This window comes from Equus quagga, chromosome 8 (genome assembly GCF_021613505.1).
Source record: "Equus quagga isolate Etosha38 chromosome 8, UCLA_HA_Equagga_1.0, whole genome shotgun sequence".
NCBI lineage: Eukaryota > Metazoa > Chordata > Mammalia > Perissodactyla > Equidae > Equus > Equus quagga.
The window spans coordinates 73,079,376-73,092,502 of NC_060274.1; the positions used below are offsets into that span (position 1 = coordinate 73,079,376).

Consider the following 13,127-nt stretch of genomic DNA (forward strand, 5'->3'; position numbering starts at 1 on the left):
AACCACACATAACAGAGACAAGTTGTCCCAGCTGAGGCTGCCAAGAGCAAACAGTTCTTAGTCAGCCACCAGCTGACTACAGCTCTATGAGAGATCCAGGAAAGGCCAGCAGTAGAGCTGTCCAGTTGAGCCCTATCAAAATCTCTGACCCACAAAATTGTGAGCAAATTCAAAGTTGCTTATTGTTTGATGTCGTTAAGATTTTTGAGTGGTTTGTTATACAGCAAAAGCTAACTGATACAAAATTGAAAAGGGATATTTTTTAAAAACAAAGATTAAAATTGTGTGTGTATATATATATATATACAATACTTTCATAGAATTCTTTCCAAAGAATGGCAAGTCAGGAAAAACGAAATATCCAAAATACCTTCAAAATTCCCAAACCAAACTTACAGAATTGCTTCTAAAAAGAAATTATTTGTAGCCAAAAGTAAAACTTCTGCTCTATGATCAGATAATGACAGATAATCACAGGCCATCCCCAGAATAGCAAGCACAGAATCTTGACGTTTCTATTGACTAAGAGCACAGTACTGCATCCCATTATTTCTGGAGATTGGAAGCAAACTCTAGTTTCTTATCTCCTTGATGTGTCATATAAAACACGGTTGCATTTCCTAGAATTCACTATATCTACATAAGGACAGTAATGTGTAATTCCTCTCCTCCCGTCTTTTTTTTTCCCTGCTCCCAGTTAAAAAAAATAAAAATAAAACAGATGTCTGATGACATAGGTATTGGATCCTGCTTTCCAGCATGCCAAATGTTGTACACTTATGGAGGAAACTTTGTGCGTGAAGTTCAAGGGAAGGAAAATGTGCTCCATAACTTAGGTACTAGTCATAATATTTAATAAAATATAAACTGCCAATAATAATGCCACATAAAAGTGTTCCTACATATATTTCCACTACCCAGAAATATCCTACCAAAAGCTGAAATGTAGAAATTAACAGAAGGAAATCAGATGATTTAAGAAATTGAGTAAATAACTTGCTCTCCTAAGATAGTATTCATTTGTTCACACCCCGTTGCTAGTTCTTTGGTTCCAGTGGGATCCCTGGAGGAGATGCATACAGTGAAAGAGGAAATGAGACTCTAGCCCTAAGAGTGCCAATCATAACTGCACTGTCCATAAAGATGTTTGCATTTGCCTTTCAGGAATGTTTTCCTAAAGATTAGCAACTATTAACCATCAGTAGGTTAGATTCTTCCAGGGCAAATCAGAATCCATACAAAGAGTGCACTGGGAACTCTATTGGAGCAAATTACCTGCCATTCAGATAAAATCAAAGGACCTAAAAAGTAATTAATTTAAAAATATTATTTAGATCTTATTAGCTGGGGTCCACAGATCACTAATGATTTCAAAGTGTTCTCTAAATGAGTAGGTACTAGAATTTTGAATTTCTGAGACCAATACAATTTCAAAAATATTTGGGGTAATGGAGTAGAAATATTTACCAATGATCTATGTGCTCTTGCTCCCATCATTTACCAGCCCCTTTGACCTTAAGTGGCACCATTGACTATTTCCGGACATTAGAGTGTAAATGGAAGCCACACGGGTCATTTCCAGGTGAAAACATTTAAAGGTCAATGCATGAACCTCCAACTCTTTCTTACCTCCTGTGGTTACCAAGGACACCACATGTCAAGATGGCAGAAAGCCATACTGGGTCTATGAGTGATTATTTGGAATGTTGGATTTGTAAAGTTAATATGGAGAGTGAGCAAATAATAAACTTTTTTTGCTATGTCATTGAGGTTTGGGGGTTAATGTGTTACTGCAACATAACAAACCCTATCCTAAGCAATAGAGGAAACTAACCTGGGATTACCAACTTTTTATTATGCCAAATAAGGACATTTTAAAATATAAGCAAATAAAATTCCTCACCATATGTCACTATTATCTAAAAGAAATAATATTTTAAAACCAAAGACAATATAGGAAGGCCACAATCACAGAATAAAGGCTGATTCCTGAAACTGAATAAATATAATTTTCTTTAAAACATCGCTATCTTATCTTTAATTTTGTCATTTTGCTAAGCAAAAACTTCATCATGGAATAGAACACCTGTCTTCCAAATGGTATTTAACAAGCACAGATCTAGATATTTCAAATATGGCGAGAAAAGATTGCTGACCCAAAGCAAATAAAAATATTATACCCTGACAATGTCCAACTTTACCTGTCTTTCAGTGAGATCCAAGTTCACTGCTATCTCATATCGCCTCAGTCTGGTGAGATAATTATGATGGGCAAATTCTGCTTCAAGTTCTCTGATTTGCTCTTTGGTAAAAGCTGTCCTTTCCTTCCTGGGTTTGCTATTTACTTCTGACTTGTAATTTCCTTCCTGGGAGTCTGAAAAAAAAGGTAAGAGAGAATTAGATTTAGTTCATTCATTCAAACAGTGTTCAATCATATCATTCATAAGAGAAGCATTTTTAGAGTACTTTTTCAGGTACTGTGTTAGACATAGGAAAATAGAGACAAAAGACAGTAAGACTGATCTCACCCCAACAGAGTGAGATACGTTTCTTACTTTTTCAATCTGCTCCCCAGTGACTTACAGCTAATTAGGGAAGTTTCTAGTTTTCTTCTTTCAAAATATGAACAAAAAATTAAACTGCTGTTAATATGCTATAATAAGAAGAAACCAAAGCCTCTCTAGAAAACAATTTTAAATACAAAATTTGGTCTAATAAATTGTTTAACATATATACTTGAGGTCTAAGTATAATTAAACAGAGTGATCCTAAAACATAGTGGTGACTCAGTATATGAATATTGGAGCAACTCAAAAGTTTAGCAACTGGACCATAAAATTCAGTTCAAACTCAGAGTAAGCGTACGTAAGAGTGTGTGTGGATTTATCGGCCTTTTAATTTCTATTTCAGTTCAGTCTGCTTGAGGTCAATAGCAATGATCTTCTTTTATTTCGTGTAATATTTAGTCCAATGTGGAATCTATAAATGAAATCGTGTTCATATAACTCAAAATAGGAACAGAATTTTCAAATGTTTTCTTCATTATATGAAACATAAGATGCACAAAACCTAACCTTAGCTATCCAAACACCAAATCTCATAATGCCATGTAGAAATAATAATTTAAAGCTTATCATTCCATCTTTCTTCCTAAGGGTTCAAGCCATAATTAACATATAGTATTTCATTTATCCTCATAATATCCGTGAGATGTAGGTTAGAAGATATTCTTAATATACTGAAGAAGAGAATGTGTGTCTACAACGTAAAAAAAAATCCCACATAAATCAAGTAACAGGTTATCTTACCAGCTCAAGTAATTCTTGACAAATTTATCCTCAGTGAAATATCAACATAATCAAGATAAAGTGACGTGTTTGTGCTCTCTTGAAAATTATTTGTTTCCTAGTTATTTTTCTACATGTACACACAAATAGTGATGTCTTTATCCCATGGGAGGATATGGAACTCTTCTATGAGCCCAAATGAGAGAAGTGATATAGGAAAAATAATGGTTAATCAAAGGTTACAAAGAGTGACATTTTAATTTTTTAACTGACAAATGTAATATGGTACGGCTCTTTAAGGATTTTTAGGGAACATTTGTTTCTTTATCCAATGATGTTTAAATATACTGTGTACAAAAAAAATGATTTTTGTGTTTTTTGGTGTTCTTTCCCTTTTTGTCTGGCTGAGGGAAGTCTAACTGAAGTCAAGAGGGCCCTGCATAATGGAAATCTACTAGACAAGGTGCTCTAACGTAAACAATTTTGTTTTGACCCTTACCAGAATCTAAGCTGGCCAGATGTAAAGTTTTCTAGGTCTAGTAGCAGCAGCAGCAATAGGTTTGCATCAAAATTTTGGCACACTGGCCATTACTTTTCCTCTGAGGAATCACAGAGTATGTTTCACTGACTGGTGCCCTGGCAATGTTAGAAATTCTTCAGAATTCACTGACCACATTTCTGTGCTTGTCACTTGCCCCTGTGTTGACCGGCTCCCCATGCTGGCAGGGTAGACAGGGCTTTATCCAGTGCAAAAGGTGGTTTGCTATATGTCACAAACAGGCTTTCTGTACTTGATAGTAAGCCACTGGGACCAGATGAGTTAGGTAATAGATGATGTGTGAGCTCTCAGGTAGGCGGTGTTAACACAATGCTGACTTCCCTGGCTCTAAGTGGAACCTGCAGTCCATCATCCACTTTTTTTAGTTACAGATTTGCCAACCTCCATGTCTTTGGAGCATCTAGGTATTCTAGTATTGTGTGAGCAAAACTTGCCGATGATTGATTTTTTTTTTTAGTTTAACTTTTCCATTGGCTGTTTTGGCAGACTGCAAACTCAGACACAGCCCAGAATATTCAGATAAGTCCCTCTCACAAGGATCTATGTTCTCACGTGAATCAAAAGTATTTTGGCCAATTTGGAGCCATGCTTAGTCTAAAATCTGTGGCTGATTATTCTTTATGTGAGGACAATGCTCTTTTCCCTTCAGTAAAGCAACTCTGGAAACTGAGAGCAAAGCCAGAGCATTTTTTCTCATGAGCAATTCAATTTGAATGATTCATGGTTAACACATTCACTTATATAAGCATGAATGAACAAAATCACATTGAGGAAAGCCTATTAAGTTGTTTTTATTTTTGAAACTGATTTCCTTTAACTTTTGTGGTATTCAAAGGTATTTCAAAAGTACCACAAACACACACACAAACAAACACATAAAATTTGGGCCAATGCTTCAAAGAATGATCATATGCAGTGGTTGATATACATGCCCATTGTAACTAGAAATATACAACAGGAGGTTTACATATCCAGTGACTGAATTTAAACAAAAGTCTGGCTATAATTCAACATTTAAATCCAAAAGCAACTTATTGAATGTCTGAATTCCAAAGGAAAATAGCTCACAAAGTGAAATCCAGTGACTAAAATGATGTGAACTGTGCACACTTACATTTACAATAATTACCAATGGAATAGTTATATTGTAATTAACATGACAAAGAGTACGTGTGTTCTCTTGACTTCATCACCTAGGAGAGAGAACGTCAATGCAGTTGAGGTAGCACCAATGTCAGTTAATTCTGGAGACACTTATATCCTTGTCTCTGTAATTCTGTTGTGGTTTTCACTCATGATGCACCACTTTTTTCTCCCTATTTAAAATATACTCCTTGGAATTGTATTTCTGGACTTGTATTTTCTATAATCTTGAATTTTTAATTTCTTTTTAATACACTTTCCAAAGGCCATCATTTGCTGGCCCTGAGACCTCTATTACTATCACCTTACCAGCTTTTCTTTAGTAGAAAATGGGTGGGAGCCTTGGACAAGGCTTTTGGCAAATTAAACATCAGCTTCCATCTGTTTCCCAGCTGTTTCAACTGAGGCAAAACTCCCATATCCTATGCCAAATGGTAGGTGTTGAGGGGGGAATCTGGAAACTGCCTTCCTTTCTTCTCTACAACCACAAACAAAATGCCACCATCTGTACAGTATATTCCAATGTGAAATATTACAATTGTTGTTTCTCGTCTCGGATACTTTAATGCACATGTGGGTGCACTCCCTCACCGCTTGGAGGAAATGTTGACTTATGTTTTCAGGTAGAGTTGGCAGTCCCAGTTCCCTAACCTTTTGCTCCCTGGGACTATGCTAATGGAAGAAGTCTGCAATACTTCCGTGGAGGATAAAAATTGCCCTCCAAGGATCATTTCTGTCTAGCATTTAGAACTTCTCCACATGTGACTTTTTATTTCCCTTAGTGCAAGAGGATGCCAAAAGATAATAATGTTTTATTGAAGACAAGTAATGTGAGGGCTTGGTCTGTTCACTAGTGGTACAAAATGCTTTTTAGCAAAAGAGAAATATTAAAGTATGATTGAGTGTATTTTTGGCTACTCTGGGTAAACTTATTAACTTGTTTAAATGAAGAACATAATTTACCTATGTCTGTAAAATATCAAAATGTAGAAGAATGTCTCTACAGCTTAGACTAAAATGAATACTTATTTCATATTCTGAAGAAAGAATGAATAATACTAAGCTAAAGTCTATTCAGACCTTTGCAACTTTTGTAAGCTATTCAAAATGACAGATATTCTGTCATTAAGAAAGCCGGACAAATAATAGGTATAGGAAACTAATAATTATCTTTACATAGGCATAGGGATTGTGGATGTAGGCAGGGAAATTTATAGAATAATCCCATTGATGCTAGTAATTTTCACATTTAAACAGGAAATTGCCTTCCTTCTAGGGAATTTATCCAACTTGCTACTCTGGCTTCTTAATGAGTGGGCATTTCAGCCTCTCCAGATATTTTTTCAGAGTAAACAACCTTCCCCAGGGGTTCTGAAATCCTTTCTCTGATTTACTCTCCATGTTTGAGAACCACAGCCATAGTGAGCTATTATAACTGATGAATGTGTCTATTATAGATTCAGGTGTGTAAGGGGGAAATAAGATTGAAAATCACTATGCTAAATCTAGAATAGAAATTAGCATTCAAAACATCCACTATTTCTTGTAACTTTGACGTAAAAAAAAAGTATAGCTATGATAATAGTTTCTCTTTACTTATAAAGCAAACCTGAATTTCAAAGACCAAAAGAACAAAAAGGAATTTCCATTTTTCAGTAATAGTTTAGTAATAGTAATAGTAACAGTAATGGTAATGGTAATAGTTGTATTCAGCCTGAAAAAGTCATTCTATGGACTGGACCAGTGATTGTCAATTGGTGGATGTACTCTTTCATCATCCAGCCTCCCTGCTCACTGCTTCCTTGATTATTTACAGGATTGTCTAAGATGCTTTGAGGGATGAAATGAGTCAGATAAATCTCAATCTAGTGAAATTGAAGATATATTTATTTTTATTATATTTGTGTAACTAATTGTATGTTTTGAACAAATAATTTATAGAGGATATCCTATTTATTTCTGTGAAAGACATTTAGGTTCTTACTTTACGAGCTATATTGAAAGATTAACTGTATATAGTTAAAAATTTTACATAATAAAATAATTACTATTATGTAATAGTAAATTTTAGTTTAAAGATTTGACTTTTCCCAATACCTTTGGGCTTATTCTTACACAAATAATTCTCTCTCTCTCTCTCTTTTTTTTAGATTAGCCCTGAGCTAACATCTGTGCCAATCTTCCTCCACTTTATATGTGGGTTGCCGCTACAGCATGGCTTGACGAGCGGTGTAGGTCTGCCCAGTATCCAAACCTTCGAACCCCGGCTGCAGAAGCGGAGTGTGCCAAACTTAACCACTATACCACAGAGCTGGCCCCAACAACTAATTCTTAAAGTGAGATCAGTCAAAATTTGGTGCACATGATTGTGTTAGTATTTAGCAATAGCTACTTACATAAGCAAGTATTACAATTGGAAACATTATATAATCATGCTATATGAAGTTATGATATCAAGGAAAGAGTATGAAGACGATATTTTTTTTTTTTTTTTGAGGAAGACTAGCCCTGAGCTAACTACTGCCAGTCCTCCTCCCTTTGCCAAGGAAGCGCGGCCCTGAGCTAACATCTGTGCCCATCTTCCTCTAATCTATATGTGGGATGTCTACCACAGCATGGCATGCCAAGCGGTGCCATGTCCGCACCCGGGATCCGAACCGGCGAACCCCAGGCCGCTGAGAAGCAGAACGTGCAAACTCAACCGCTGCGCCACCGGGCCGACCCCTAAGACGAGATAATTTTTAAAATCTATATATTTTAAGGTTGCATTTTAGAATGAGAGAGAGAGAGAGAGCTCATAATAGTACAGATTGTTCTTAAATTGGTACCAATACAATAACTTAGTGTGAATATGATACAAATAATTTGAAAACATATTCCTCAGAATTTACATTAAAATAAAATATTTAGGCCTCTAAAGTCAGGCACAACTTATATGTAGATGTTTCTTCCTCAAAATAGGTAATCACCTTGCCTTGGCATTGCATTACATTCCTGGCATAAACTGGCAAATACTGTAACAAAGTCTTTTTTTCTTTTCTTCCTCTCTCCTCTGTAATTTTGAGATGATGGTGGTTATAGGAATTTTAGCCAATTTAAAATAAGTACCCACTCAATAACTCATTCTGATTCCCTACTTTTTGTGCCCATCAACATGTGAATCCAGTTTTACCTTGTAGCCTTTTCTTAGTGGAGTCCCTTTGTTTTTAATAATGAGACTTTAGCAGTTGATTTTGTTTTAATTTCATTACCTTGTCTTTTCTATTATTCATTTACTATGTAGTTCTTTCTGATAGTAAGAAGATGCCAACTTAATGGTTCTTCCTCTTTGACATAAATACAAAGTGAAATATACAAAGAACTAACAAATTTTGATAAAATTAATATCATGATTAATGTACAATTCCAAATATATTTAATAAAACAGTATTTTTGTTAAAAATGTAAAAAGAAGCCAAAGACATACAAAATAAAACTACAATGCAACTTACCTGAGTCAAATTTAACATAGATTTAGTTCTTCTCACTGACAAGTTCAACATATTTAACACACACAAAAAAATAGCACATGTCTTCTGGGTAAATGTAAACTTCTTCAATCTTGCTACACACTTCTAAGCTTAGAAACTGGTTACAGATACCCAGGATTGACTTTATGCCTCTTGCCATATCCCAGAGAGAAAACATAAACTGCAGAATTATTATGATCATCTGTCTAGCAAAACAAGGCATAGGTACATGCTTGGATGGCGCCCGATAGCGAAGGACTTCATAAGGATCACCATTTGCACCTCCAATGGGACTAAGAACCTCTAGTGAAGAGTTTTTGACATATAGCATTCCATTCCATTTTCCCTCATCATATTAGTTTAAAGAGTGGCCCCCTCCTCTGGGATCCCATCAAACGGTCTTTGCTCCTTTCCTGCAAGGCTTACCACATTCTGCCACTATATGGATACTTTGTTTCCTCTACTGGAATAAAAAAGTTTGATGCCAAATGTTGTTCTCATTTATTCAGTAATTGGAGGTAAATAAAGATAGTACTGGCATTCACATTTACATTTTAATACATGCAGAAGCAATAGACAAGAGCATGAAGAGAATGCAAACCTCCACATGCACCCCCTATTCACCTCCTATTCAGCTCTTATGTCAGCAAATGGTTTGAAGTTACTTGGTGTTATTATATTCCTGCAAGGATAAGAAGGCAAAGAAATTCTTTTCAGAAATTAGGGACAACGGGTAACTTGGCAGTGGCCAGAAGAATTGTGACAATTTTAATTTACAGCTGTCAACAGGGCAAAAAGGACTGAGATCTTTTTAGACATCAGACAACACCATACAGCTTTTACAGTGAGGCACCAGGAAATTCAGAACCAATTCTGCTAGCAGCTTGGTAAATCCCTTGGACGTGTAACAGGAGAGCTTCCATAAAGTTTTCCTTTATATTCTGGAAGAGAAGTCTACATTTTCTAAGAATGTGACGGCTTGCATTTATGCCATGGTTCTGAGCTTTTTTTTGGCAAGTCACCATAGTGACTTTAATATATTTTTATAGCAGTGACTCTTATAAATTATTGAGCTGGTCATTTATCTTCATGTCTGCTTTGCTCCTCTGGATTCTAGACTCCAGGTAATTCAATATTAAGAAATTTGTCTTATTCATCTTCATATTCCCAATGCTAAGGACCTAATTCTGAATCTCTGCTGGATCTTTGGTTTTCATGTTCTGGTCATGGATTATGATTCAAGGAATAACCCTAAGGGGTCTTGTTTTGTTATAAGAACTTAAATGACCTTTAGCTTAAAAAAAGAAAAATCATCACTCAATATTGCTTTATATTAACTTTTCAAAGCACTTTTACACAGCTTTCATATAATTAATGGCAGATGGGGACAAGTAATATTATCTTCACTTTATACCTATAATGATATCTCCAACATGTTTAGATAGACAGTACCAAATCAGTGTCACTACTGTAAAATTTAAAACCCAAGAGATTGTTATACCAAGTGAAGGAACAGATTGCACATTGATCACAGTTCCCACCTTCAGCACTACTGACATTTTAAACTGGATATTTTTTGTTACATTTATATTCAATGAAATACGAACATATTCAAGATAAACAGGTCATGATGGCTGTCCAGGGCACCGTAGGATGTTTAGCAGCATCCCTGGCTTCCATTCACTAGATGCTTGTAGCAACCTCCAACCCCACTTTAGTGCTGTCAGATACTCTAAAGGACTCCCAGTTCAATTTAAAATCCAGATAAACAATGAATAATATTTTAGTATAAGTATATCCCAAATATTGTATGGGACAAACTCATATTAAAAATGATAAACAATGAATAATATTTTAGTACAAGTATATCCCAGATATTGTATGGGACAAACTCACATTAAAAATATTGATCTTTGATCAGAAATTCAAATTTAACCAGGCATCTTGTATATATACTGACTAAATCAATATATATACAAGCAACCTTATCCAGTTGTGACTCAAAAACGTTTCCAGACATTGCCGATGTGACTAGACTGTCTGCAGATTAAAATGGCTCAAGAAGTATTTTTGTCGGTGCTAATTATGTTTCTACAATACATCAAAGCACATAAGAGCTATAATAAATTATTTTACTGAATACTTTTATTTAATAAACCTTGATTTAATTAATAAATGCCAATTAAATATGTATGGATTTTAGAACTTGAAAAGATTCTCACAAATCATCTGTTTTCACCCACTGTGTTTATAATTGAGAAAAATGAGACTCAGAGTGACTACAGTGTTCATCAGAGGTCACATACTGTCACATAATGTTTCTAGGCCTCAAATATCATTCAGTTTTAGAAACAGACATAAATACATTTTCTGAACTCCCTAAACATCCTTACCCATTGCATGGCCTTCTCACAAGAACAAGAATTTGAGAAACACCACCATTTAATTGCAATACTAAATATGGTTATGAAAGCTAAACTACATAAACAGAATTTTATTACCCAAGATGCCAAATACACAGATGTTAAGAGCCCAGACTCTGCCACTTATCTGCTTATTCAACCATTGACCTTCCTTTTCATCATCTATAGCAGAGAATTAAAGTGAAGAAGATCAAATGAAGTTATTCATTTAGCATAGTACCTGCATATTGTGGACACTCAATAATCAGTTGCAAGTACCTGCCATTATTAAGGGAGGACTGTGGTCTAAGGACCTCAGTAACAGCAAATGATAGATTTTGTAGAATCAGGAATTAGAAAGGATTTTTTCCTTAAGTGTAGGAAAATTTTGTTCTGAAAATAGAACTCCACCTAAAACGTAGGAAGTTTATAGTTTACACACTGACTAGCAGACTTCTATTTTACACTGAAAAGTGGATACATCTCTAAAAGGATCTGTGTGTTATTTTTGGCTAATCTACAAATGAAGCTGAAGGTTTAATTATGATTTTCCAATGAAACTGTTGAGGTGACACTTTACAAGGCCCGGTGGGATCAATGTATGAATTTTTGTTTCCTCTGAAAGTTTTATTGGGAAATTTGATGAAACTTAACTAAACCTGGCATACCCAATGAACTGGAGTCAGATAGTGTGCTTGCACACATGTGTGTGCGTGCACATGCGTTTGTGTTTATTCTCCTTTAGAGAATCCTGGCAGTGAGGTATGTTGATTTAGGTAGAAAGAAGTCACATTCTGCCTCTATGTTAGAGTATACAAAATGTTAACTAACACTCTAAAATGGGTTTAAAAATCAGATCAGAAATATTTACTAAACAACAATCACAAGCCCACTGTCTTAAAAACTGTATTTTTATTTGTTTGCTTGGAAATATTGTCTGCTTATAACTTTCTTCACATAAAGGGTTTGAGAGGTAAATCACCTGGGTATTTTTTTTTTTTTTTAGATTTTTTTTTATTTTTTCCTTTTTCTCCCCAAAGCCCCCCAGTACATAGTTGTGTATTCTTCGTTGTGGGTTCTTCTAGTTGTGGCATGTGGGACGCTGCCTCAGCGTGGTCTGATGAGCAGTGCCATGTCCGCGCCCAGGATTCGAACCAACGAATCACTGGGCCGCCTGCAGCGGAGCGCGCGAACTTAACCACTCGGCCACGGGACCAGCCCCACACCTGGGTATTTTTTTAAACTCAGAGATAATCGTATTGGAAGATTAATGGCAAATGACTTATAAATTGATTTTGCTTTAATTTTACAGTATAAAAGACACATTTTAAAAATAATAAATAATACATAAAAGTAACAAAATAAAAATAATTGGACAATCCCAATCAATTTGGGGTTTTGGCTCATGCACCAAGCAGCTGCTAATTTCCTTTTGACTGCTGCTAGTAGAGTTAAACACTTTGTGATCTATTTCTCTGTCACAGCTGAACTGGCAAGAAAGGAAACAGTCTCAGGGTGACTTATCTGCATTAAACTTGATTTGTAATTGTTTTTGTAAGGGGATTTTCCAATTAGGAGAATTTAAGAATTTAGAACTTACATTTATGGAACACTACTTACATACTCTCCACAAATAGAATTTTATGCACATGGACTAAGTAATACTTGTTTTAGACAAATAAAAATAAAATCAGTGCTCTATGAATAAATCAACTTGTGTGATTTAATAATTTCCCCAAATAATAAACAATAAGCCTGATGTAAATATGTTTGAGCATAATAATATGAAAATGACAAAGAAGTGCTGATGGTTCTCAAAATGTAAGTCGTATTATCCTCCTTCATCTCATGATTATTACTAGTATTTACTACTTACATATATTTTGAATTGGGCAAAACTGCAACGAAATTTACTTGGAAAAAAAATCCAAAAACATGAGATCTGAGTAGGGAGACGAAATTATAATTAAAAAGGATTTTTGACAGTAAAATGTTAAGAACTGCTGGCCTACGCCATAAAGAATATGCAAGCAAAAGTGGTTGGTGACAGACCAGTGAAGCCAAAATTGTTGCAATGGACTAAAAGATTATGAATAAGAGAGGAAAAGATGAGTCCTGCATTTAGTTTATAAATGTTATTCTGAGAGATGAAGGAAGAGGTTGAGTTCAGAGAGAATGATTCTAGAGTTCCATTTCTTGGACACAGGAAGGTACAAATAATAGCCGA

The 13,127-nt window shown here is 35.2% G+C and overlaps 1 protein-coding gene across 1 annotated transcript in view; it reads right to left on the reverse strand.

The window, feature by feature from the left end:
* MEOX2 (mesenchyme homeobox 2) overlaps positions 1 to 13,127 on the reverse strand; it is a 62,808-nt gene that overhangs the window by 13,593 nt on the left and 36,088 nt on the right. Inside the window, exon 2 of the mRNA XM_046670696.1 lies at positions 2,202 to 2,374. Coding sequence (XP_046526652.1) covers positions 2,202 to 2,374 — 173 coding nt within the window. The remainder of the gene's footprint in view (positions 1 to 2,201; positions 2,375 to 13,127) is intronic.